The sequence below is a fragment of the Trichophyton rubrum genome (assembly GCF_000151425.1).
Source record: "Trichophyton rubrum CBS 118892 genomic scaffold supercont2.1, whole genome shotgun sequence".
In the NCBI taxonomy this organism is placed as follows: Eukaryota; Fungi; Ascomycota; class Eurotiomycetes; order Onygenales; family Arthrodermataceae; genus Trichophyton; species Trichophyton rubrum.
Window position 1 is genome coordinate 3175955 of NW_003456428.1, and position 25596 is coordinate 3201550.

The following is a 25596-nucleotide window of genomic DNA, read 5'->3' on the forward strand; positions in this document are numbered from 1 at the left end:
ATGTTATCAACCGGACTCCCCGCTTGATGCTGGTTTTATATTCCCGAGTAATAGCCGAAACAACGAAACTAAGCATGGATTGATGATAGACGAAGGCCACAACTATAACTACGAGATGCGAGATGTACCGACGGATAAATTACGATACCCAATTCCGTGGAAAGGATCGGAAAGGACCGTACTCAAAGATCACCGGTTACATGGTTTCCTCTAGTCTCATACAATTCATCTACATCACTGGGACGAAAGACGGATGCATCCAGCTCAAGATCAGACGATTGAGATGACGCGCTGACCGAGCGAGGCAAGAGACGCGTTAATATGGAGCAAAGCTGTGACAGGATTGGATGGATGTTTTGATCATCCTCGAGTATTAAATGTATTTATATTCTGCCGAAGATGTGATTTAAGCTGCTGAAGGTGAAGACGATATACATCCCTTTGCACCATGTACCCAAGTCCGACGCCAACATGGAAGGTATTTTCATTAACGTGGTAGCGATAGTGAGGTTAGTAGGCTACTTTTGTCCTCATGTCCTGTATGATGTTAGATAAGTGGTCAATAATGTTTGCTGAAGGGGGGATAGTACGTACCGAAATCTTACGCTCGATTTCCCGAACTGATCGATCGAGCTCACCAGCTATAGCTTGCTTCTTGTCATTAGGCAGAAGCAAGAAAGTCTCACAGAGATCTCCGTCAATGACGCCCTTACATGGCGCATAGTAGCCTCTGTAGATAAGATGGTCTCGTCCAGCCAATGGAGGGTTCTGTGAGGCAAGTTGCATCTCGAGGGTTTGGAAGAAATCGACGTCATCACGGGTGATGAATGGAACAAACATCCCGACTGTACCCTGGAGGCCGGTCCAGACAAGAATGTCTCGTCCACCGGCAACCAATTGGGTCTTTTGGATGCTTGTGGGTATGTCTTGAGAGTAGAAGTGGATGACCAGGCTGAGCCTGTTCGGTGCGCCCTGGAGATATTGTCGTTCATGAATAAGATGTGCGCCGGAGCCGTCTTCGTCAGCTTCTTCAGACGCCTTTGTAGGACATCGAAGCAGCCATATGTTACCGAACTTGTCGCCGCCAGCGACGGTCTCGTAATCCACCATTGTGGTACATGTGGTCCAGCGGGGTATGATGTCGTCAGCAAAGGAGATAAGGGCGTTTTCCTGGTACTTGTAAACAACGTATGTGACGCTCTCCTGGACATCGCTGACGATAATTCGGCTTCCTTGGGTCTGAAGTCCGACAATCACGCGCGGTGTTATCTGGGCCTGACATTTTCGGAGAAGCTGCCTCATTCCGAGGTCATATATCCTTAGATCAGGACCAATGCCGGCAAGGAGACGACCTTGGAATCCGAGCAGAGCTAGTGGCGGTTGTTCAACCTTTGTTTTGTGGATGAACTCTAGCTCTTTACCTTCTTCTTGGAATCGATATATATGAATGAAACCACATGTGAAGGTGCGGGGACTGACGACCATGTCCTTGCCTGTTCCCACTACAAGGAATGTTTCGTCTTCTTGACTGGTGAATGATACCGCTGCGATACTTACAGCAGCTTCGTTGTCCTCGAGTTCGAGGCTAGACAAGACAGACTTGGTGTGGATAGGGTCCACGACTTGAATGGACGAGGCCCAGTGATTTGTCCCCCTTGGATAGCCAAAGCCCTCTGGAGGTAACTCAGCACTGTCACCATTGACTGTGGTTGATTCGCTGAGTAGTTTGGCCTTGGTAGCGGGTGAGAGAATGTTGTTATCGGATCCAATGACATAGAAAAGGGGGTATTCAGGGTGTCGGACAAAATTTCGAGGGGTATAAGCAAGAGGAATTGGCTCTTGCAGGAGGTTGTTGTCCAGTTTCTCTATGGAGAATATTCTGTCAAAACGCATTAGTCACTATCCAAATAATCAAGTGGAAGAAGAATAGATGGTGCGAAGGAGGTTTTGCTCAGTAGGAACAATTGGATAAATGAATAAAAAGTTTCATCCTCATGCCGGTGTAGGCGATAGGAGTTGGAACTCATCATGCAAAACGAAGACATAAACATAACAGTGGATGGAATGATATAAACGTACCGTAAATTCTGGCCCTGGATACCGACCATGCCCTCCACGCACTGCTCAGAGGAGAAGTTCCAGCTCCATTCTAATCCAACGTAGTTCAAGGGCGTGAGGGTAAAACTCTTTGTCTGGACATCAGAGTATCCTAGCCAGGACCGGGAGCTGAGCGCGAGGACGGCTCTCTGCTCCTTGACTGAGACACTGAACAGCTTGACCGGCTTGACGCCGAGGAAGCGGGTCCGAGTATCTGACAATTCTCCGGTCACTTCATCTAGGACAGTACGTAGGTAGATTCCAGAATAGAGTCCGATATGGAGGTATAACGTCGACCCGCCAGAGGTAGAATCTATCATTGACATGATGGATAGAGCAGATGGAGCGGATGTCAAGGCCTGGACAGATTTATTCTCCAGTGTGGAATCTGGATCAAGACTGAGGATTCGAACAGTCGAGTCGTCGCATCCAACAGCGAGGAACGAGCTTCGAACTCGTCCCTCGGGGACTTCTCCCAAGCTCAGACAGGTCACTGTGCCGGACATCTGTCTCTTTTCGTCATATTCGGCCAGTGAGCCATCGGTGTCCATTTCAAAGTAGACGATCTCACCGGAGCTCAGGGCAATGGCCACCTGTCTCTCATTTGAGGTAGCGGCAACAATGGATCTATGCTGTGGAGCCGGCCACTCGTTTACTCTCTGGTCCGCATGGATGTGTCGGATACCCTTTGGATGGACTTGGATGAGAGAGTCTTCACCCAATTGCTGCACAGCGAGAGTGGGAGCAGAGGAGAGGAAACCGGTATCTGTGACTTCTTCCACGGTCTCACCAATGCTCAAGACGAGGGTGCCATTTGAGAAGGACAGCACGATGTATGCGTCAAATTGGTCATTCCGGGACAGCTTGGTAGTCCAAACGGCTGACGGAACACTGGGAAGCTCGGACTCGACAATCTCAGATACTTCGAGGCCGTGTTTTAGCGTTCTAAAGCTACTTCTGGCACCAGTGCCGCATAGAGTGTATATTTGAGGGGCATCTTCCTCTGTGATGTTTGCAATAGAAGCAGCCATGAGCGGGTTTAGGGAGGCAATGCTCTCTACCAAATTCAAGTTTTCGGCTGGTCGAGGCCGGAAGTAGACTGGGGGCAAGGGTTCTGAGATGATGGCCGAGTAGTCATCACTGATGAATTCAATCTCGTCGTCGTCATCTCCTAGCTTTTCAAACTGGTAGAAATGCTGGTTTCCGGTTTCACTGGCTACAAACAAGAAACCACTCTTGAGAATACATAGACTAGAAGCTAGTGGAACGGTGTCAAAGTATTTGAGTTTGAGTCTCTTTACTTCTCCGGTGGCCTTTTCGTTCTCGTCTTCTACCATTTCCATGGTAACTTTGAAAAGATCGCCGTCCTCGGACTGCAGGAGGAAGAAAAAAGCACCGCGCATCTTGTGCATGACTCCAGCGGTGATGCATCGTTTCCTCTCTGGATTTTCGGTAGGCCCACGTCTGCGGGGAATAGGGACCTTGAAGGCGTCCTGGTTCGAGTGACGATAGACGATGTTGTCCTCAGCACAAACTAGCACACCACTGGGACCGTCAGCACCGCCGGGCACCTGGAAGAGCATGGAGGCCGTGCGGTCGACCGGATCAGCCCACCGTCGGACGACGTGGTTGAGCCCGAGGTCGAGTTCGTAGTAGACAAGCATCTTCTCGGTCTCCTCGTACGCCTGGCCGGTGGGGTCCTGGTCGACCTCGGTGTACTCGACCTCGAGGGCGGCAAAGATGGGGTTCTCGTAGCCCACGTCAAGCGCGGTGAGAGCAAAGACGACCGTCTGCGGCCTGTGGGCCTCCAGGGGCGAGGATATGGTGAGCTCGGCCTGCGCATTGCGGTTGAGCACGTAGACGAGCTTGTTCTTCTCAACGGAGGCGATCAGACAGGCCCTGCCCTTGGGGTCAACGGCGAGATACTGGCCCGGGACGACGCGTCTGACGCCGGACTTGCCAAACGTCTCGAGATGGATGCGATTGAAGCGGTTCTGGGCCGGCACGTACTCGACAATGGTGATTCTCCCAGAATCCGAGCCGATTATGATGTAGTCTATCAACACTCAGCACACAACACTCTCATATACACACAACACACACAATTGAGATCCACGGAATCAACACAAAAAAAGGCCGCCATTGAGACCCCGCGGGAGCTTCTTTAAGATAAAAACATCACTAACTGGCCTTAGGGAGCGGGAGAGGGAAATCACAGCGGGAGAGAGCATACCTTTGCTGCTGCCGGCGAGCCTGAACGCGGCGAGGGAGCGGATGATGCCAAAGACATCCTGCGAGAAGAGCGTCTGCACCTTGCCCTGCGACGGGTCGGTGCGGTGCAGGGTCAGCTTCGAGCCGGCCGCGGTGACGATCTGCTGCTCCTTGGTGCCTGAGAACTGCCCGAGGATGGCCTGCGTGATGGCTGTGGGCGGCTGGATGGTGAGCGAGTACATGAACATGGACGAGGTGGTCGCCATGGTGCTGGATGGACCGCGGTCAGCGCGCTTCCATCGCTTGCGTCAGCCGGTCGAAGCTATAGCCGTAGCCGTAGCCGAGCTGCAGCCGGTGGTATAACCGTGAGTGAGCTGTAGCCGTGATGTTGATGTAGCTTGCAGTTAGCTGTAGTTTGTACGTTGGTTGTCGCTGGAGGTTGGAGTTTTTTTTTCTGCGGTTGTGGAAGTTTCTTCCTTGGCTTTTCTTCTTCGGTGGCGGAGTCGGACCGTCGAGGATAAAGACATCGAGCGACCTTGAGTGGACAGCGAGACAGACAAGCAAGCAAGCAGAGAAAGACGCCAGGAATAAGGGAAGATAGCGGATAAAAGACAAAGACTGGCGAGACTAAGCAGCAGAGAAGCAGCTATAAGACTCCTGAGACGGGAGCTGGGGCCGCAGACAGCAGACAGCGAAGCCAGGAGAGACAGCGAAGACACCCCGCGAGAGCTACACCAGAAGACAGCAAAGACGAAGAAGATACTGAAAGGAAGAGAAGAGAAGAAAGACACAGGAAAATGGCAGAGGAAGACGCGCCGTTTACGTTCCACGTCAAGTCGTCCGCAGAGCCCAAGTTCAGCCTGACGCTGAAGCCGTCGTCGACCGTCGCTGAGATCAAGCAGATCCTCGCCGGCGAAGAGTACGCAAACGTCCCGCCAGAGCGCCAGCGGCTGATCTACTCGGGGCGCGTTCTCAAGGACACCGATACCCTCGCCTCGCACAAGGTCAAGGAGGGCCATACCATCCACCTGGTCAAGAGCTCTGCGCCCGCCGGCAGCAGCAGCGGCGGCAGTGGCAGCGCCAACACCACCACGGCCGGCAGCAGCAGCAACACCACAGCCAGCAATGCGGCAGGCAGAGGCACCCAGAGCACGCCGTCTGGGGCCGCTGGAGTGCCGACCAACCTCGCAGCTGGGACGGGGAACTCGATGCTGGCTGGCCTGACGGGGGCCAGGTACGCGGGCTTCTCTCAGCTGCCTGGCGCGGGCATGTTTGGCCCTGACGGAGGAGTGAGTAACCCCTATCACATATAAGACAGAAGACAGCAGCTGTGATAGCTAACAAATTCGTACAGATGGGACCTCTGCCCGATACCGACCAGATCCTGAGCATGATGGAGAACCCTCAGTTCCAGTCGACCATGAACGAAGCCCTCCAGAACCCCCAGATTATCGACATGATGATACAGCAGAACCCCATGCTACGGGATGTGCCCAACGCCCGCCAGATACTGCAGTCGCCAGAGTTCCGGCGCATGCTCACAGACCCCAATATGCTGCGGTACATGACCCAGATGCAGAGAGCCATGGGCCAGGGTGGCGGTGGTGGACAGTCTGCTTTCCCTGCCCCCGGAGTCACCAACACTACACAGCGGGAAGCCGGCAGTCAAGATAACACCAGTAACAACAACAACAACAACCAGACTCAACCTCCAATGCCTCCCTTTAACCCTTTCCTCGCCATGCCTGGTGCTGGTGGAAACCCCTTCTCGTTCCTGGCCGGCATGCAACAGCCTCCCGCTGGTGCAGCCTCAAGGGACGCAGGTACAGCTGGATCCAGCACCAATAACAACAGCGGCAGTAGCAACAACAACAACCAGCAACAACAGCAGCCGCAGCACCAGCCAAACCCCTTCGCCTCTCTGTTCAACCCAGCACTGCTCGGCCAAATGCCAAACGCAGACGGTCAGGCCGGCCAGCCGATCCCGAACCCCTTCGTGCAGAACCCGGCCCTCTTCTCTCAGCTCATGCAAGCCATGGGCGCCGGTCCTGGAACAGATGCAAACTCCAACGCCAATGCCAACGCCAACGCCAGCAATCCCCTACTACATTCTCTCTTCGGCGGGCAGCCTCCTCAGCCGCCTGACAACCGTCCGCCGGAGGAGCGGTACGCCGAGCAGCTTCGGCAGCTCAACGACATGGGCTTCTTCGAGTTTGACAGGAACATCGAGGCCCTGAGACGGTCCGGCGGCAGCGTCCAGGGAGCCATCGAGTATCTCCTCAACTCCCCGTGATCGAATTTCCGGCGTCCTCTCCCCCTTTAACGTTTTCTGCATCCTCCCATCACTGCATGCGTGTCGGTCGATATTTAACCACCACGTCCTTCTTACGACAACCCTGATGTACTTTTTTTCCTACAATAATAAATATGAAATTCCTGCATCGTCTCTGTCCTTTATCTTCTCTGCCGTATCTGCAGCCATCCCAGTCTTAGCTGGGCCGATGTAAGAGTCTCGATCGTATCCTCCACTCCCCGGGGTCCCTACCCAGGCCCGTTCCTCTTAAATATCTAGATCCATGCCGCGGCCACCGGCTTGCAATGGCCGTTTTCTACCTCTTAAATCGCATATAAACCAAGCACTTCCATCTCGTCCCGTCTTCTTGCTCCTGAACTCGCTGTGTAAATAGTTATCTAGTTAAATTCGCCAGCAACGTCCGTGTTTCATCCAGAGCTCATCATCTTCCTGGCACAGGAAAAGAAACGAAGATAATAAGAAAAAGCCCGGCTTGACTGCTCATTCGTCTTTTTCCTCTCTTTTTATATTAAGTCATACCGTCTCACTTGACCGGCAGGAGGTCATCTTGTCTTTTTGTCTTCCGAGCCTTGCGGCGGCTCTACATCCTTCGATCGCTACCATCAACTCCCCGTCTCTGTCTCACCCTCGTCCCTCGTTTGAATCACGATCAATACGTACAGACAAGAGGCAGGGGGCCTCACTGTCATCTAACCCCTACTCTTCCTCGTCTCCTTCTCCGTATCGGTTGCGTGGATGTAGGTTCGTCGTGAGCTAACTTAGGCCGAGATGGACTTGACGGCGCAGCTCGCGTATCTCCTCTCGTTTCTGCTTCTTCTTTCTCTGCCTCGAGCAACGGCCTTTTACGTGCCTGGTAAGTATCCTTCTAACGCTCTATACGGCCTTGATAGTACACGGCATATAGCCGTCTACTTTGCTGTACTCAATATGCAGGTGTTGTTCAGCGTGGTGGGCGCGGGCTGACTGACTCGCGCCAGGATACTCGATACGGACATATCAAGACGGCCAGCGCATCCCCGTCCTCGTCAACAAGATCTTCTCAGACAACTCGCAGCTTCAATATGCTTACTCGGACCTGCCCTTTGCCTGTCCGGCCACTGCAAGGGCCGGCAGCAGCCAGAACATCCCCCTCAACCTGGGCGAGGTGCTGCGCGGAGACCGCATCAGCCTGTCCGACTTCGAGCTCGAGATGGGACGGAATGTCGCCTGCAAACCGCTTTGTACCCGTCAGATCGGACGCAGAGACGTAAACTGGGCGAAGAGCTTGATCTCTGACGGCTTCGTGGCCGAGTGGATCGTGGATAACCTGCCCGGCGCAACCAGCTTCATCACCGTCGACAAAACTCAAAAGTACTACACCACCGGCTTCAAGCTAGGGTACCAGGCCGTTTCATCGACCAGCCGGCGGCCGACGCACTATATCCACAACCACTTCACCTTCGTGATTCGGTGGCGAGATGCGCCGCATGGTGGTGACGGGCAGAAAGTCATCGTCGGCTTCGAGATATACCCCAAGAGCCTCAGCCGCGACGGCAGGAAGCAGGACGGGTGCCCCAGAGATGTGCATACCATGCATCATGGCTTCGAACTGTATCTGCAGCCCAATAACACCCGTCTCGCACAGCAGTACCCAGGCTCATCTTACCTGCCGGAGAATGACGACGAGGTGGACGACGGTGCCACTCTATCCATCCCTTACACGTATTCTGTCTTCTTCAAACGAGAGGACAAGGTAGAATGGGCGAACAGATGGGATCTATACCTGTACAGCCAGCAGAGCAGTACCACCACGCACTGGCTCTCATTGTTAAATTCCCTGGTGATATGTGGTGTTTTAAGTGTTGCTGTGCTGGTCATATACCGTCGTACTGGCTATGGAGACTACAAAGGTCGAACAGACGGCTTGCTCGAGGATGGCAAGGCCAGCAGGCTTCGATCTCGAAAATCCAGCGGCTCGGCTCCGGTTGTGGACGAGAAGTCGTCTAACGGTCTACTTGATGGCGGTACCGGTGCCGTTTCGGACGACGACCTATTGTCTGAAGAGGACTTTGATGATGCTTCGTCGTGGAAGAGACTTCACGGCGACGTCCTTCGAACGCCAGCATATAGTGGTCTTCTTGCGCCGTTTGTTGGATCGGGCATGCAGCTTCTCTTCATGGCTACAGGGTTGCTATCTCTAAGCTGCCTAGGAGTGCTGAACCCCAGTTTTAGAGGCGGCTTCATCAGCGTGGGCGTCGGCCTGTTCATCTTTGCAGGTATATTCTCAGGATACTTCTCTGCTCGGCTCTACAGGACTTTAGGGGGTATGAACTGGCGGAAGAACGCGTTCATAGTAAGTCTCTTCCCTTAACCCATTCTCTTATGAAGAGATCTCTAACCAGTAATAGACTGCCCTACTATTCCCCGGACTAGTCTTCTCCCTAATCTTCGTTTTGAACCTGTTCGTATGGGCTCAGGCATCAAGTACGGCTCTTCCATTTGGCACATTGGTCGGTCTACTTGCTCTTTGGCTTCTCATCCAAGTCCCTCTCGTTTATGCAGGCAGCTGGTATGGCTACGAAAAATCCAAGCCATGGAGCCATCCCACGCGCACTAGTTCTATTCCACGACAGATACCTCCACAGCCATGGTACTCGGGATCGCTGGGAGGAACCATTCTTGCTGGTTTTGCTCCTTTCGCCGTCTTGTTTGTGGAATTGGTCTTCCTGTTCCGGAACATGCTACAGGATAAGGGCGGATATTATTACATCTTCGGCTACCTAAGCATAGTCGGGCTTCTGACTCTTCTTTCCATCGCCGAGATGGCCATTATAACTACCTACACTCTACTATGCGCAGAGGTATGGCTCTCTATCCCCTTGTCAGCACAGTTCCTCCGAGCTTGACTAATTTTCCACTCTAGAACCATCGCTGGTGGTGGCACAGCTTCATGGTCGGCGGAAGCAGCGCAGTCTGGATATTTATGTACTGCATATGGTACTTCTTCACAAAACTGCATATCCACGGATTCATCTCGAGCCTCCTGTTCTTCAGCTACAGTCTCCTGGGCTGTGCCGTATACGGCCTGTTAACGGGTACCGTAGGGTTCCTGGCAGCGTACATATTCGTACGGCGGATATACAGGTATACTTCCCCCTCTCCATTACTATCATAGCGTCCCATTCACTAATACACCGATACAGTGCTGTCAAAGCCGATTGATTATGTAGCCATCTGCTTTTTCTCCTTTCACTGTAGATGTTACAGGGGTGTTCTATTATATCTTTCATTTAATACCCCTTTGTCAGGGGATTCTATCACTCTTACTCGGCATAACATCCTTCTTTACATGCTTAATGTTCAATGCGTTCCAGCGTCCAAGTCCTATGCAACAATCAACTCCTCTTTGTGGCCTTCTTTCTCTAGCTCCCAGTTTATTGTTCTGTTCCTTTATACCTTTAGATGCATTAATCCCGTTAATCCTCTTTGCTTGGCCTTATATCTATTGCATTAAACTGCTTTCACTTTGGTCATTGTAGCAGAGTAACATATTCCATTCACCCGCTTCAACGTATTTACCGAGCAGTATAGTAATTAAAGGAAGCAATGCGGTTCAAATTCAAGTTCTAGGCTATGAAATACAATGAAATATGCAAACTCCGACCAACCAAACGCCATTGTGTACTATAAATGGGTATCCCAGAGTAGTGCCGAATGCTTGGTAAAGGTCAACAAATAAAAAAATGCCACCGTCTATTCCTTAGTCACCAGTTTTTCTGCAAAAGGGCATCGTCCATCGAGAAGGTAGTTCCGCTTGCCCATCATTGCCATTCTTTTCATAAACGTAGAAGGGAGAAGGCTACAATCCGGAAACTGCGCGGCGCAAAGAATCGTTGTACAAATTATCTCACTTCACGAGCGGCAATGGCAGCCATGTCGTTGTTTATATGGGCTGCATTCGTGGCTCGTTGATCCCGAGTATTGGTTGACTCGAATAATCTTCTCCACCAGACGGGAGGATCTAGCGGCCGCACCCCTCCATACATTTGAGGGTACACATCCGTGAAGTAATACCAGATATGTCCTACCACAGCACCACATATTTCGTCCTTAGGAATGGTTCCATGCACAATCAGGCTGAATGCCATGAGCACAAAGGGCAGGTATGGTGCTGTGAATACGAGTAATCCCAGGAAGCTCAGCCTTGTGTCTGGGTTCTTCCGGCCCCAGATGTACACCAGACTAGCGGAGAGGGAAGAGCCCAGGAATGGTAAAGATAGAAATGGCGAGGCAAGGAGTAGTATGGACGTTGCGTAGAGTAGCAACCAGGAGAAAAAGGCAGGAGAACGACCGGCAGATTCTTCCAGAAGCCGTGAGTACCGCTGGAGAAAGAAGACGTGGAACAACAGGTCTAGATTTAACGGTCCGAAATAGAGGAATGTTGTAACGAGTCGCCAGTACTTTATTTACACACCAGAGTCAGCATGTATATCCGATAGCCAAGGGGCTGCGTTCCATAGCCTGACTCACCTGTGACTTGATAAACACCGACCGGAAGCTGTAGAATAGCTGGTAAGGGGTAAGAACATGACATTGCACCAGAACCGATGTCAGCACTGTTGCAGCTGTCCACCACCTTGTGCACGGCGGCATCTCATAGAACCACTGTTCTAGCGGTAATTGTCCGCCCTGACCGGCGTTGCCCCAAATCGCCGCCATACTCGGTTCAGCACGGGCACGAATGGATGTAGTGAGCGCCTTCTCAGAAGAACAGATCCAGGTCACTGGAGACGTGTTCCTAGCATATCACGCGTAGCCGACTTTCATGAAACCAGGGTATCGAGAGAAAAGTGACTGCGAGCCCCCCGTTGGCCTGAATTGAAGCCAGCTTGTTGTTTCTTTTTGTTTCTCGACGTTCGTTTTGATAGTAGGAAACTTCAGAAATCTTATCTGGCATTATATTACATAATAACTGACGTAATAGTCACGTGTAGAGGAATAACTATTGTCCGTCAGATTCCGCTAATCCAAATACGGCCTAGCACCAATGTCGCGTGACTGACGCGTAAAGTGGCTGGGCGCGAGCTTCAACCAATCAGAGAGCTCCCTGACTTCGACGTCGCGTTTTCCACTTTGAGATGGCTGGGGAAGCAAAAAAAACGTCCCAAAGGACTTTTCGTCTTTTCGGCTCTTTGACTTCTTTCTTTTCTCCTGTAACTCGACCAGCCGGTAGACCTGTCTCTCGAAGCTCCTGAGACTCTGTTTGATTCTTTATCTCGGCCTGGATGCGGCATCCTTGTTTCTGCGACTCCTGTTTTCGAACAAATTCCGTTTTTGCGCCGTTTTATACCTACCGTTCTTCCGCGCTCAAGTCAGATACCAAGTCATTGAAGCCAACATCCTCGCACTTTTGGCGAGACATACTCAATTGAGTTGAATACCTTCCGGAATACTCCTCCAATCACTTCCCGGGAGATTCGCAGCAGCTACGATCATTTTCGAGTCTCTACCCCGCAATCCTGAGAAGCTACCTGGTAACACTGCGCGCGCATCATATTAGAGGAGATAGGACATGCCACCAAGGGCGGAAAAGGGGGCTAAGACGGTGCCCGGGTCATCCTCCACGGCAAGGAGAACAGGTGGGGGAGATAGCAGTTTGAGGGGCGGCTCTTCGTCACGCGGAGGTAGAGGGGGAGTAACGAAGTCGAAAGCCAGAGAATCGCGAACTTCAGATATACAGCGTATGTTATTTCTCCAATACATAAGTTACGATAATAATTCCTTATCTAACTTGAAAATTGTCTAGCCGGTGACCCCCTACCTGTCAAGCGGAAACACCGTTATCACCCTGGAACCGTTGCGCTAAAGGAAATCCGACGATACCAGAAATCATGGGATCTTCTTCTTCTTAAACTACCCTTCGCTCGTCTAGTCCGTGAAATTGCCATGGACCTGCTACCGTCAGAAGTCGGCCAGGAACTACGGTGGCAGTCGCAAGCAATACAAGCTCTGCAAGAAGCCGCTGAAGCGTTTCTAATCCACCTATTCGAAGATACAAACCTCTGTGCCATCCACGCTAAACGAGTCACCATCATGCAAAAGGACATACAACTAGCACGAAGGATAAGAGGCGCATGGGGCGGACTGGGCTAATCTGTCAGCCCTTTTCCTTTTTGTCTTCCTTTTTCCCTTGTTGTACAATGATTCCCCCTTTGCATGCGTTGCTGTTTTGTTTCCATTTGGCTTCAAGCCATCCTCTTTCGAGTATAGGCATATTTATTACTCTGCTTTCTGTTTTCTGGAGTTTGGTTGGGGCTTGGCTACATTAGCAAGCAAGGGACAACGCAGAAGACCTCTGCATACCCCCAAAGGAGTTGGGTTAATTGGTGGTTATTGTCGGCCCTGTTTATTTGCATTTAAATTGATGCCCTTGATTAAGGCAAACTCTGCAAACTGTATATATGCTCTGCTAGAAGGAAAGCAAAGTGATTATATTCAATCGATCATCCTCTATGTCATACGAATAACAATCAGCATTGCGTGTGTCTGTCATCCCATTATATAGAATGTAATAGAACGAACTATGCGGTGTGAGATTGCGCTCTCAAGTGCATTATTACCTCCCTCCTTAAATACGCCGTTCTCCCCATAAGGTCGACATGTTTCTAGCGCCATATTCGCTGTAATATATCACATACACATTATATCTAGACATCTTTCTTCGACGCACCACCTTTGGTGCTTAGATTTATGTTTTCAGTCCCATCAGGCCTGTTCATTTTTAACGCCGGTGGCAATGCTTCCAACTTTTTATCGGCTTTGGCCCTCAATGTCTGGGCATCGGCTGATTTTCCTTGTCTGTCCAATGTTTCAGCTAGCAAATCATCCGTAACGCTCATCCATAACTTATCATCTGCCTTTCTTGCCATGGCTCTAGCTGCCATAGCACTCTTCTCAGATTGTTCACCAATCACGCCACGGAAATATTTCCAACTCATAAACGTCAGGGCGATGCAGGTTATTTGGCAATTTTGGATTGCCGTGGCCGCTTGTAGCGCCTGGTGAAGATCACGTTTAGTCTGAATTGTAGATTCAGTATGCACGGTGGCACTTATAAGAGAATGAGCTGCCCGGATGTATTTATTGGGGCTATTCTGACAATGTGGGCCGAGAATGCTCAGTGTTTCTGAAGCAAGAGAGTGATCTGCTTTTGAAGGGTCTCTCAAAAGAAGCACAAGATTCAAGTTGGCTAGGCTTATGGTATCACGGTGAGGGTTGCTTCGTGGGATCTTGTTGGTGGCCTGGGACAGAGAAAACATGGGCTGTTGGAAGGTAGCCATGGCAGCTTCGATGTCGCCGACTGCTTGGTAGATTATGCCGCGTGCATATTCAGCCAGACACTTGATATCATCGCTTACTGAGTCTCCGAGCTCGGCCAGCGTACTCCTGACATCTTTAAGCGTCTTATTTGCCATTCGCCATTCGGTCCGAGAACAAAAGAGAAAAACCTGCTGGAGGAGCATGTTGCAATATAAGCTTCTCCTCCAGTGAATTCGAGAAGAGGAAGCTACAAGAGATTCAGATATCCCCTGGGGTGATGAGAGACCAGCTAGAAGACCCGTCAGTAATAATTTCATGAATAGGGCTACGAGTGAGTAATACGCTTACCTTTCATCATCCCCAAGCCCTCCTCGAGATATTTCTCTGCTTTATGACCATCTTGCGAATTCTTTGCACTCAATGTGACAGAGCTTAGAAAATAGCAGAGTGCATACAGATCATGTTCGGGAAGCCAGCTCATTGTTAGTTCAAATATGTGACCGTCGTGTCGAGGTTCTCGAGGTGATGCTGATTTCATAGTTCCGGCGCTCAAAGGTAGAGCGAACGACCCATCATCTTTCCACTTTGGGTTATGGATATCTTGGTCCATCGATCTTTGCATTTCTTTGAGTTTCTGGCTAGACTGGTTTGTATCGTATTCAAGGACACTGCAGCATATATCTATCATTTGGATGATGGAGTTAAGTTGGGGGATACCACGAATTTCAGGATCAAGCTGGCGACTTCGAGCTGTAGCAATGGCTCGCTGTGCATGCTCGATGGAGTCTGCGTTGGTGGACTGCTGAAGGTGGATCAATGCCTCAAGAACGGCGGCTATAACTAGGACCGCTTTATCACTGCATGATGCCGCTAACGATGATATTTTTTGAAGGTTATGCAATGCACCCACCAAGTCCTGGTGTGGCGGCGGTGAGAGTGATATCGAAGCCCTCAGTAACCGAAACGCATACTCCCAGCCAGTATGTCGATACCTACTCAAGTTAGAAGAATTTTAAGGATGCCTCAAAGTAAACTTACGTTTCTATGTCGCGAATCACTCCATCAACTGTTTTCATTGCGGCTCGCGGGTTGGATTTGGATACTATTCGGCATAGTAGTTGCTGCATACCGTATTTGAGATCAAACATCCTATTCTATATAATACCCCTGTAAGCTAAATCCATGGTTATCGTATCATCATAAACACGAACTACACACCCGTTCACATAGGTCAATCTATACAGTATTAGCATCTCAAAGACAGAGGAAACCAGAGAGCAGAAGGTCTAAGTATGGGATAGGATTATTGTGAAGCGTACCCCTTTGCTCAATATTGTCTCGGCTACAGTGTCGTTATTCGTCTCTTCATAAAGTATTTTAGCGAAGCGCAAGGTCACAAGCGCTTCTGTTTGCGGGGCCAGTCTCCAGTTCTACATATGTCAGCAAATACAGTTGCTTCTACCCTAGGCAATCCCGATAACTGCAGTCAACAGTACAGTGCGAAACAAACCTTCAGCAGTGCCTCCATACATCGCAACCCTGTGGCAATCAATTTGTAATACTGTTCTGTCTCGTGCTCATCTTGGGAAACTGCAATTAAAGTAGCTTGACTATGTGCTGCATCAAGGTATTCATCGGCAAAGGCCAGAAGCAAAACCTGATAGTCCACAGGTGTCTTTGTATTGTCATATAACCCCTGTTTCTGCTGCTGTGACAATTTTGTTCCCGTCATCTGTGGTGATGGCCGAGCTTGAGGTCGGGGAGTTGGTGTCTTAGCCGCTTTCGGTATATTGTGGTTGTTATGTATCGTCGGACTTGGTTGCGTAGGAAATTGTGAGTATCTTTGGGTGTGTGATAGACTCTGTACCTGAGGAGAAACTGGCTGGGAAACGGGCTGGGAAACTGGTCGCTGAGGTACCGGCTGAGAAGGGCGCGGAGCAAGTTGTGTTTGAGAATGGGGTGTTAGGGTCACTGGGTAGAGTGAATGTGGAGAGGCGTAGGAGTCAGGATGTCGGTTTGGCATCGCATACGGCAAGCCTGGAGCAGCGGAAACCACCCCATACTGGAAGTTCGCATGCGGCGGAGCAGGATAATGGGGTGGAACTTGCTGAGGGACGGCCGGGGTGGTGAAATCACGCGGTCGTATCGGGGGTTGTAGCAGCGGGCTTTGTGCTAATTGAGGAGGGTATGTTGGAATTACAACCTGTGGGTAGACCTGGGGAGAATGATGATAGGATTGTTGCGGAGGCGTTGCTGGAGGATAGGGCTGCCGTGGTGATTGGGACGGCGGATACTGGCCACTCTGTCTATAAGCCATAGCTTACAGCCAATAGCCTGTGTATAACACTGGGCTCCGCGGTGATAGACAAAATACACCGCGCTTAATCCATAACCCAAGGACTTGCTCCCGAAGTCGCGCTCTTCCTATATTAATTTCCGCTGACGTGCAGGAGTAGTACCACGTGACCGGATAATTAAGCGCTAGCTACTTGGCATTGATTATGTCAGAAACCTAACTTAAAAATAACCACCACCGTGCTGAGCCTCAAGGTATCACACGCCATCACAAACATCACCACCAGCGAAGGAGAACTTTGGTATATAGATATTCCGGTTAGATTGCTTTACTAAATAAAGGAATAATTATCACTACTTCAATTTCCTGCAATAGATGTTTGTGGCGAACCCATGTGGGAGCATGAATGGCTACGGTCCACATTAAGTTCAACGGCAATAAGAGCCGCTAGAAAATACCGAACTATCCGGAGCCTCAAAAGTAACGACGCTTGAGAATGAACAACTATGGCAAAAGAAAAACTGGAATCCGCGATATCATACTACTGCAAACAGCTGAGGTCAATCCAAGCCCCATGGAAGAAAGTAATCATTGTTTGCTCTATTGTCACTAACATACCATTGTTTGAACTTCGACATATTGTTGTGCCTCTCTCTTTTACATAAAACTTCCGATAGTTTTGGAGGGCTATAAATCTCTTTGTGACCAAAGAATAGGGATCCTAATATATAAGCGTCACATCGGCCGCATCCTACTCCTCTGCAGTTACATATTCACCAACAATTACTTCGAGACTTTCAACCATCCTACACCAGTTTACAAAGATCAAAGTCATTTAAGGACACCCAAGAGAACGACCATAAGTACATTTCATTTTTTTTTTTTTTTCTTACAACGACTCTACTTGAAAGTTCCTTGACAGTTTTCTACTTTCCTACCGAAAATTAGAGCTGCAACTATCTATTGGTTGCTAAGATGTCTAGTACGCCATGCACATCCCTATTATCTAAAAATATTAGCGGAGCTAACGTTTAATCCAAGCATTTAAAGCAGTCGATATTACGGGCCTAGATAAGGTCGAGCTGATGTTGGCTCTCTACGCGAAGGCATGGCCAAGCATGTACGATATTGGCCGACTCAGTGCTGAAGAAGCTCTTCGCTTTTTTGATGAACAGAAGGGCGATTTTGACTATGTGAATGGTCGCTGTTTCAAATGTAACCTTAGCGGGGACTCGGTTGATCCACGGCTTTATGACCGTGATGCTGGCGAGGGGCGGTTCCAGGAGATTGTTACCATGTTGCGTAAAAGCAACAGTTCCTAAAGCCGTGGTTTGTTTCATTATTGGGTGAATAATATGTCAAGTTTAAATCCTGCAATCAAGTAGTAAAATCAGCGGTTGGTTTATGAAATAGCTTCAAGCATGTTCTCTTTATCCTATCCGGGAACAGCAGGCAGAATTACCTTTGAGCCAATGTTTTTGCAGTGTAGAGGCGAAGGCTATGTAGTCGATACCCGGAGCCACTGACATTCATTTAGCACTAAAAAGGACCTGCAAAACCTCTCATTAAGTATACAAAGTGTAAGTATCATAAAGTCATTTCAATCCTTCCCATATTACTGATAGAGAATGTCATCAATTGTTTATTCCGCCGTAATTAATAAATGAATAGTTGCTACTAAATTTATACCGAGAAAGTTAAGTAGTCGATTAATATACAAAGAGTATAAATACTAACATTGCAATGTCATCAAAGCACTTCAATAGTGAAATGCACAATCAGAGCTTTGTAGGTAATTTTAAGGAAAATTTATTTTTTCCGCCCTCAGTAGTATCAGTAGTTACGTACCCAGATCTCCCAATAGGCTCTTTTCCCGGATCTGATAATTCTTTCAAAGTAGCATCATCAGCATGGTTCGCAACAAACCTTCGGCCGGTGGTTTTCAAAAGCCCAACAATGTATGCGAACATAGGTTTTCCATCTCGATTAAACTCAACAGTATAAGTCTAGAACCGAGTTAGTGCATGACCCGAATTCTTTCTAGTAAACTGGAAGATTCTACCTCGATGACCGCCTCGCCTTCTGCTTGAACATCGATACCCGGAATTACGATGTCTGTCACAAGCTCAGGAAGAGGATTTTTGACTGGATATGACAACCCATCTTTCCTGGAGCAGGATGAGAGGCAGATAGCATGTTGATAACTCAATAAACCGCCATTTGCGAGTATCAGACCATGTCTAGGAGTTCCTGTATATTTTCTGAGTTGCCGCACCATCTCAGTGATAGCCTGTACACCTATGTAAGTCGCTGTTATTATGCTTTGGGCTGGAATATCACTTACATGCATAGAATAGTTATTGCCTGCTCCCCCAAAGGAAGTGAGTCCACCAAGAAGAGTTAATGGTTTCGAGCCATCGCTAGGAAAGCCCAAGTGGATAGCTGCAAGCTTTGGAACAATCGGGAAGCATCTGTTCGAGCGTACACTCATGTTATTAGCATCTGAGTGATGTGGCTTATAGGTATTATCACCTACGAATAGAAGTCAAATAGGTGGACTTGTTCTTTACTCAGCCCGGAGGAGGACAAAGCTGCGTCCAATGACCTCGATATCGACGGACTACTGTAGAAGTTTGGCCGTTCCCAAACTATACAGAAGCTAAGGTCAGTATGGTCCTGAATGCTCAATGAAATAAAAATAAGTCACCCACTTACAGTTGTTGCTATCTTGAGTACCGGCACCCCCCAAGGGGTAGACCCATTTGTCTTCCGAGATTCCAAGCTGCCGAGCTGTCTGAGTTGTGGTCAAAATGCAAGCTGCTGCCAAATTTACCGTGTTGAAGGCATTCATCAGCAGTGGATCTATAATCAGTTAGCTCACATCATTTCATATACCACATACAATTTGTAACATACATGGGTAGCAAATCATCCTATTCTTCCCTGTGACTGTGCTAAGCGATTGCTCGGTCTCTGCCGGTTTTCCGAAATTCCACGAAAGGGGATTTTTTTCTGCAACTTTTGAGAACTCGGCATATAATTTCGCTGATTCTTTCATGTTTTCTCGTAACGATTGTTTGCGGTATGCTCTGAGTCCATTTTCGTATAGCGGATAGACATGCAAAGGTAACCCCACAGAGTGCATCGTTCCAACGTCTGCATTAATATTAGTAAGGCTACTGTACCCCAGCAGTAACGAGATATCATAACTTACTTTCTTCATTACCTGATCCCTTTGGCTGGAATACTTCGGACACTTTTTGAGCCGGCTCCGTCCAATGTGATGGTGGAGGCTTCCCTGCTCGAGCGAATGCATTCACTACCACCAAGTTTGTCTTAGTATAACCGACCAAAAAAATCTCGTAGAATATACAAATATACAAATAGAACATACACGATGCCAGGGCTTCTCCTCCAGTCACTACTGCTATCTGACTCTTGCCCTGGGCCAATCGTCGAGCAGCGTCATCAAACAATTTAGCAGGTGCATTGCCTGCATGATGACTATATAACTTGTGACGGGTTTGTATATTCAGTTTATCTGATAGAAGAGTAGGGAGATCCGAATAAGGCCACGTCCAAGTAGCAACAACATCCACGCTGTCAATACATGACTGAAGCTTCATACAGGTATCGGGGGAAAGTCCAGTGTCAGAAATTGCCTTGTAAATGGCATCGATCATCAGATATGCTGGTTCAACTGCATCTTCGAGCCTCCTTGATTCGTTTTTTATGTCCCCTACCCCGACAACCACAGGAACCAAGTTCTTTCCTGCCATACCCGCCCCTGATTCAAAGTTGTCACAGATTCAACTTCGACATCTCATTTGCCGGGGATGGATGAATATGGCCATGGTTGAATATGGGCATATATACAAGCGGAGAACCGAAATCTCCGCCCTTTTCCGTCCCTAGCGATGTGGGTTTGTTGAAGCTCATGTCTCTGCCGAGGTAGACACCTCGTCTCTCTGAGCTGGGTAACAATGCCAATTATCGAACTAGTTGGCTAGCCCCACAGATTAATCGTGTTTTATTTGGGTTTGCAGAAGTCAAGCTTGACACTAAAGACCGGGGAATGATAACATGCACCAGGGTGGTATCTTATGTTAGCCTCGGCGCTGTGTATGAACCGAGAACCCATGACGAATAGCTCCGGGAACAGAAGCCATAAAGATAAGTCACGTCTAAAATCGTTCAGAGGTAGCTGTCGTTATCAGCCTTTTCGGAGGACCCCCGTATTTCCGATTATACACGCCATGATCAGCAGATTGTTGCTTAATTAACTACAGGGTTCGACATAACAGTATCCACCCATCAACTGCAAGCTCAGTATCCAGTACTTGCAATAATGGTTGGACTCGTAAGGTGCGAAAGAACAGGGTTGCGGCCCTGAAGAACTGAAGGTAAAAGTAGAGCATTTGTATGTGCCTGAAAGACTGCGAATTTGGCGAACAAGGGTTTGCACGTGATGTAGGATTTTATTCGGACTTAAAGAAGGTCGGGTCGAATGCTACAACAGGGGCAATTAGAGATATAGAATGAAGTAATCAAAACTGCGTATCCTAATTATGTTTGGCGACAGGTGGAAATTTTGACACACTTACAATTCTCGTGACTAAATAAGTTACCGAGACAGCAATATAGTGGTCGAAATAACAAATCGTTCCAATTTAAATAGTTTAAATAGTGAACCATTAATAAATGGGTACCACGGCTGCATGGCCCATTTGGTGCTAAGGTTCCAATTAGCCTCTCATGAATGGCTAGCCTCTGAACATCAATTATGCGGGAAAGGTTCCCCAAACGTCTTGTATCCCACAGCATTGATATACTTGACATCCGGTTTATGGAGGGTTGGCGTGGTTAGTGCGCCATTGTTCTGATCCACGAGCGTAACTCCTTACAATTCATAGGCACTGCAAAACAAGATCAACGATACCTAGATATATATCCCGATCAATGTCAGGCGTTTCTAGACCAAGTCCCACAACCAGTAGCCTCTTCTCTTCAGGGGATTTCGCAGCTATTGCCGTCGCGATTTGGCAAGCATAGAGCTGACCAACGACCTCCCAATCACCGGATCGTCCACCAAGTAAAGGCGTAGCATTAAATTCCGGGCGGGGAAGAAGGGCATCTTCCTGGTTGCTGGTCAGTGTTTGGAAGTCAGCTGCTGGATCTGGGCTTTCCATCGGCACATGAAGCTGCGACGACGGTTAGAACAAGTAAGAAGATAACTTTATCATTCATGAGAGTATTGCGTACCCATTGTGCTAATCGTCCGTTCTGTGTGATGGTCACGAGTATCCGGTCTTGGAACGAGACCACCATGATATCGGTAGGCTGCCCACCCACAGTGCCCGCAGCTTGTTTCGTGGAAGCGGGATAAGGAACGTTCTCTGGGGGGGGAATCATCGACTGCACGTCCACAGCCTCAGTTGGGCCTTCTGATGACATCCTGCACCAACCCAACTGCTCCAACTACTCTCAAATTGCAGCTAATACATAGGTCGACCGATGTTCACAAGTTGTTGTTGATACACACAGAAGTGGCATGTTTGCTTATTTTGCCTTGAGGCTGTATTATATAATCGAGTCCAACTTTATCTCTCTTATCTTCACCGCCTTCGGGTGGCAGAATATTTAATTTTTGTATTTTTGAGCTTCAAATCTTGGTGGACGAGGAAGAGCTCGACTGCACTCGGTGGTGATATTTGTTGGTGAAGATGCCCAAGTTCGTTCCCCGCCAGCGAAAGCACAAAGCTCGAGATAGGCATAACCAGCCTAAGTTGCCACAAGATACCAATGTTGCCGAGGTAGCTCCAGTGTCCAAGAAGGAGAAGGAAGAGAAAAGACAAAAGTTGCGAGAGGAATTGAGAGCTCAGCAGTCGAAAATATCGGGAAAAAAACAAAAGCGATTGGATAAGTATATTGTATGACTATGATTCTTTGGTAATCTTTCGTTGTGGTTGCTAACTATTCTAGTAGGATACCAAACTACGGAAGGACGAGAACCTCACACTCATCAAAAAGCTCGCTAAATCGAAAATCGACACAAGCCAGCTTCAGAGCTCCCGTTCATTAGCACGATCAAATAAACCGCTATCCAAGAGGCCTCAATTGCCATCAGGTAGTAAAAAGGGTTCGAGCTCAGAGACAGTTGAATCCGAAAGTTCTGGTTCCGATGATGACCTTCCTTCGTCACGGTCTCATATCAATGCTCGGGGAGACGGAGACATACCCGCCAATACTGAAGTTGGAAGCGGCCTTAAGCGACCACTAGAGATTGGCGAGGATGGGCGTCCTATCATAAAGCGACGGAAGAGGATGCCAAAAACAAAGCCAATCGAAATCCAAGAGCCGGCTTGGGAGGGTTTTGATTCAGAATCTGAGTCTAGCGCAGATAAAGAACAAGGAGATTCAGAAGCGGACTCACACCGTGGAAGTGGTGAGTCCGAGGAAGACACTGTTTCAGACTCAGAGAATGAGGAAAATTCGTCCTTTGAAAGCGAAGCTGAAACCGAAAAGAAAATTAAACCTCGCCAATCTGCATTTAAATCGTGGGCGGTACAACAAATCAATGAGGCAGCAGGGTTTACTCCAGGTACTGTTGCTGCTCCCACGCTTCCTCAAAATGCCAAAAATTTTAAACGGAGAGATACGACAGAAGAAGAGGAACCACTACCTCAAGAACTGAGAGTGACAAATGGAGATACGAGTAGGAAGTCATTTGCTATCCAGATAAATAGGCCCGAACATATCCAAGCCGCTCGCTTGAATCTTCCTGTTGTTGGGGAGGAGCAGAAGATAATGGAAGCCATTCACAACAACCCTTGTGTGGTCATATGGGGGGCAACAGGAAGTGGAAAAACTACTCAACTACCCCAGTTTCTTTTTGAGGCCGGTTATGGAAGCCCTGATAGTCCCAATCCTGGAATGATTGGTATCACTCAGCCAAGACGAGTGGCTGCTGTCAGTATGGCGAAGCGTGTCAGCGAGGAGCTTGCTCAATACTCGGACAGGGTCTCCTATCAAATTCGTTTTGATACTTCAGTTACATCAAAGACTGCAATCAAGTTTATGACAGATGGTGTCCTGATCAGAGAGGTGGCACAGGACTTTTCACTTTCGAAATATTCCACGATCATAATTGATGAAGCCCACGAAAGGAGTGTCAATACCGATTTACTAATAGGCATGGTTAGCCGTATCGTGGATTTGCGGAAAACTATGAACTCAGAAAATCCATCCATAAAACCATTGAAACTAGTCATCATGTCTGCAACTTTACGGACATCCGATTTCCTTCGAAACCCAAACCTCTTCCGCAGTGGAACTCCACCCCTTGTCCAGGCGGAAGGGCGACAGTTTCCTGTCACTATTCACTTCTCTCGCCGAACTCATCGAGATTATGTTGAAGAAGCGTTCCGAAAGGTTTGTAGGGGTCATCGTAAACTGCCTCCCGGCGGTTTTCTTGTCTTTCTCACGGGTCAGGGCGAAATCAAGGACCTCTCAAAGCGTCTCAAAGCTGCACTAAAATGCACACAGCCTTCCAGCCGTTCACAAGCCAAAGTTCAGATCAGACCGTCGGAGGCCTCCGTAGAGGCAGACGATATTGACTTTGGTCGTGGAGGAGAGTCTGCTGCCGCTTTTGATGGAGACGATGATTTTGATAGCGATATCGATATAAGGGGAACAGATGAAGACGAGGAAGATGATGAATTCGATGAAGAGGAGGGCGCTGTCGACTCAAAATCTTCTGTCCATGTACTGCCTCTGTATTCCCAACTGCCAACAACAGAACAGCTTCGAATTTTTGAACCGGTGCCCGAAGGTTCTCGTCTTATTGTGCTTGCAACGAACGTCGCTGAAACCAGTTTGACAATACCCGGAATCAGATACGTCTTTGACTGTGGACGTTCAAAGGAAAAGCAGTATGACCTATCCACTGGTGTCCAGAGTTTCCCAATTGGATGGATCAGTAAAGCGAGTGCAAGCCAGCGTGCTGGACGTGCTGGCCGTACACGGCCTGGCCATTGTTACAGACTCTACTCATCTGCGGTCTATGAAGATTCGTTTGCAGAACATACGGAACCAGAAATTCTCCGTACCCCTATCGAGGGGGTGGTGTTGCAAATGAAGCACATGGGTCTACATCACATCATTAACTTCCCTTTCCCTACTCCTCCGGACCGTATTGGTCTTGCCAAAGCAGAACGTCTTCTCAAAAACCTCTCTGCTTTATCACTAGATGGGCAGGTCACAGATGCAGGTCAACATCTTACACTGTTTCCCCTGAGCCCGAGATTTGGAAAAATGTTACATATCGGCCATCAGCATGACTGCATGCCATATACAATAGCCCTGGTATCCGCACTCTCAGTGTCAGAGGTGTTCATTCAAGAAAACCAGCTTGATTTAACGAAAGACAAACCTGCTGGAGATGATGAGGAAGAAGACAAAGTGTACACAAACGCAGATAGACTCGAAGACGATGCCAGAGAGCAGCGCCGAAAGGACTATCAGAGAGCGCAGAGGATATTTAGCAAGCACGATGAAAAGTCTGATGCTATGAAATTCCTCACAGCAGTTTGCGCATATGCGTATGCCCCTAACGGGGAAAAATTCTGCTCTGAAATGTTTTTGCGACCGAATGCTATGAAAGAGGCGTCGCAACTACGTCGTCAGATATCCAACCTGGTTCGGATTAACAATCCAAACTTGTTGGCGCAATTTGAACCCCGTCTACGTGAACCATCCGAAAAACAAATCAGGGCATTGAAACAGATTACAGCTGCAGGTTTTATTGATCAAATTGCTATCCGTGCGGATGCTTCCCCAGTTCGCCTCGATATGCCGCGGAAACCGAGAAGGGCCATTGATGTGCCATACCTGACACTATTTCCGTCTCGCGACCACTATTCCTCTGAATTAGAGGACAGGGCAGTTTATATACACCCTTCGTCCATTCTTGCTAAGCTTTCATTAAACGAGCTCCCCCAATATGTGGTGTATTCTCACTTGCAGCAGTCTACATCTTCCCATATTGGAGACAGTCCCAAAGTTCGTATGTTCCCTCTCACGCCTGTAAGCGGTCTTCAATTGTCTGCCCTTGCACAGGGCACACCCCTGATTGAATATGGCAAACCAATTGGGAAGATCGAGAGTTTGGGAGGGTCGCCTGAAAGACGAGAATGTTGGGTGGTCCCTTCACTCGTTGGAGAGCCTGGAAGTACTGGTTGGCCATTACCAGCTAAGAAAGTTATTCAGGTCAGGGATAAGAAACATGGATGGATTATCGACCGCTTCGTTCAATAGAGGTAATTGGGTATATATGTTCCTTTATAGAGGAGATTTTCTTCCCTAGTATCTTAATGACGAA

The 25596-nt window shown here is 48.6% G+C and overlaps 11 protein-coding genes across 12 annotated transcripts; 6 read left to right on the forward strand and 5 right to left on the reverse strand.

Annotated features, from left to right (window-relative positions):
- Nucleotides 1–510: 510 nt before the first annotated feature.
- Nucleotides 511–6820, reverse strand: TERG_01198 (pre-mRNA-splicing factor rse1; the record flags this gene model as incomplete). 2 transcript variants are annotated; one of them, XM_047749255.1, is made up of 4 exons in its annotated part: nucleotides 511–537; nucleotides 595–1879; nucleotides 2080–4259; nucleotides 4331–6820. In XM_047749255.1, 3 exons carry the CDS (start codon nucleotides 3759–3761, stop codon nucleotides 511–513), a joined length of 2994 nt encoding a protein of 997 aa, XP_047605361.1. The 2 variants fall into 2 exon arrangements, with proteins under 2 accessions (XP_047605361.1, XP_003239216.1); XM_003239168.1 differs by having other exon boundaries at nucleotides 2080–4153; nucleotides 4331–4574.
- TERG_01199 (uncharacterized protein) lies at nucleotides 4640–6820 on the forward strand. The gene is made up of 2 exons (XM_003239169.2): nucleotides 4640–5597; nucleotides 5663–6820. The coding sequence occupies exons 1-2, from the start codon at nucleotides 5106–5108 to the stop codon at nucleotides 6599–6601; spliced, it is 1431 nt and encodes a 476-aa protein (XP_003239217.1). The 5' UTR covers nucleotides 4640–5105; the 3' UTR covers nucleotides 6602–6820.
- A 94-nt stretch (nucleotides 6821–6914) lies between these two features.
- Nucleotides 6915–10095, forward strand: TERG_01200 (uncharacterized protein). Its single transcript, XM_003239170.2, has 5 exons — nucleotides 6915–7475; nucleotides 7600–8954; nucleotides 9010–9462; nucleotides 9525–9745; nucleotides 9805–10095. Exons 1-5 carry the CDS (start codon nucleotides 7391–7393, stop codon nucleotides 9821–9823), a joined length of 2133 nt encoding a protein of 710 aa, XP_003239218.1. The 5' UTR covers nucleotides 6915–7390; the 3' UTR covers nucleotides 9824–10095.
- Nucleotides 10096–10479: 384 nt separating this feature from the next.
- On the reverse strand, nucleotides 10480–11676 carry TERG_01201 (uncharacterized protein). The gene is made up of 2 exons (XM_003239171.2): nucleotides 11132–11676; nucleotides 10480–11061 (listed from the first exon to the last, which is right to left on the reverse strand). Exons 1-2 carry the CDS (start codon nucleotides 11318–11320, stop codon nucleotides 10504–10506), a joined length of 747 nt encoding a protein of 248 aa, XP_003239219.1. The 5' UTR covers nucleotides 11321–11676; the 3' UTR covers nucleotides 10480–10503.
- Nucleotides 11677–11744: 68 nt separating this feature from the next.
- On the forward strand, nucleotides 11745–12754 carry TERG_01202 (histone H3-like centromeric protein cnp1; the record flags this gene model as incomplete). Its single annotated transcript, XM_003239172.2, has 2 exons — nucleotides 11745–12342; nucleotides 12408–12754. Exons 1-2 carry the CDS (start codon nucleotides 12174–12176, stop codon nucleotides 12752–12754), a joined length of 516 nt encoding a protein of 171 aa, XP_003239220.1. The 5' UTR covers nucleotides 11745–12173.
- Nucleotides 12755–13308: 554 nt separating this feature from the next.
- TERG_01203 (uncharacterized protein) lies at nucleotides 13309–14238 on the reverse strand (the record flags this gene model as incomplete). Its single annotated transcript, XM_003239173.2, has 1 exon — nucleotides 13309–14238. One exon carries the CDS (start codon nucleotides 14236–14238, stop codon nucleotides 13309–13311), a length of 930 nt encoding a protein of 309 aa, XP_003239221.2.
- Nucleotides 14239–15661: 1423 nt separating this feature from the next.
- TERG_11691 (uncharacterized protein) lies at nucleotides 15662–16051 on the forward strand (the record flags this gene model as incomplete). Its single annotated transcript, XM_047750763.1, has 2 exons — nucleotides 15662–15676; nucleotides 15749–16051. The coding sequence occupies 2 exons, from the start codon at nucleotides 15662–15664 to the stop codon at nucleotides 16049–16051; spliced, it is 318 nt and encodes a 105-aa protein (XP_047605362.1).
- Nucleotides 16052–17192: 1141 nt separating this feature from the next.
- Nucleotides 17193–17539, forward strand: TERG_08686 (uncharacterized protein; the record flags this gene model as incomplete). Its single annotated transcript, XM_003239174.1, has 2 exons — nucleotides 17193–17199; nucleotides 17259–17539. 2 exons carry the CDS (start codon nucleotides 17193–17195, stop codon nucleotides 17537–17539), a joined length of 288 nt encoding a protein of 95 aa, XP_003239222.1.
- A 456-nt stretch (nucleotides 17540–17995) lies between these two features.
- On the reverse strand, nucleotides 17996–19996 carry TERG_01204 (uncharacterized protein; the record flags this gene model as incomplete). Its single annotated transcript, XM_003239175.1, has 8 exons — nucleotides 17996–18223; nucleotides 18280–18507; nucleotides 18562–18688; nucleotides 18754–18865; nucleotides 18933–19079; nucleotides 19134–19373; nucleotides 19432–19536; nucleotides 19612–19996. The coding sequence occupies 8 exons, from the start codon at nucleotides 19994–19996 to the stop codon at nucleotides 17996–17998; spliced, it is 1572 nt and encodes a 523-aa protein (XP_003239223.1).
- Nucleotides 19997–21124: 1128 nt separating this feature from the next.
- Nucleotides 21125–21671, reverse strand: TERG_01205 (uncharacterized protein; the record flags this gene model as incomplete). The annotated part of the gene is made up of 2 exons (XM_003239176.1): nucleotides 21125–21418; nucleotides 21480–21671. 2 exons carry the CDS (start codon nucleotides 21669–21671, stop codon nucleotides 21125–21127), a joined length of 486 nt encoding a protein of 161 aa, XP_003239224.1.
- Nucleotides 21672–21940: 269 nt separating this feature from the next.
- TERG_01206 (uncharacterized protein) lies at nucleotides 21941–25532 on the forward strand (the record flags this gene model as incomplete). The annotated part of the gene is made up of 2 exons (XM_003239177.1): nucleotides 21941–22147; nucleotides 22203–25532. 2 exons carry the CDS (start codon nucleotides 21941–21943, stop codon nucleotides 25530–25532), a joined length of 3537 nt encoding a protein of 1178 aa, XP_003239225.1.
- Nucleotides 25533–25596: the final 64 nt, after the last annotated feature.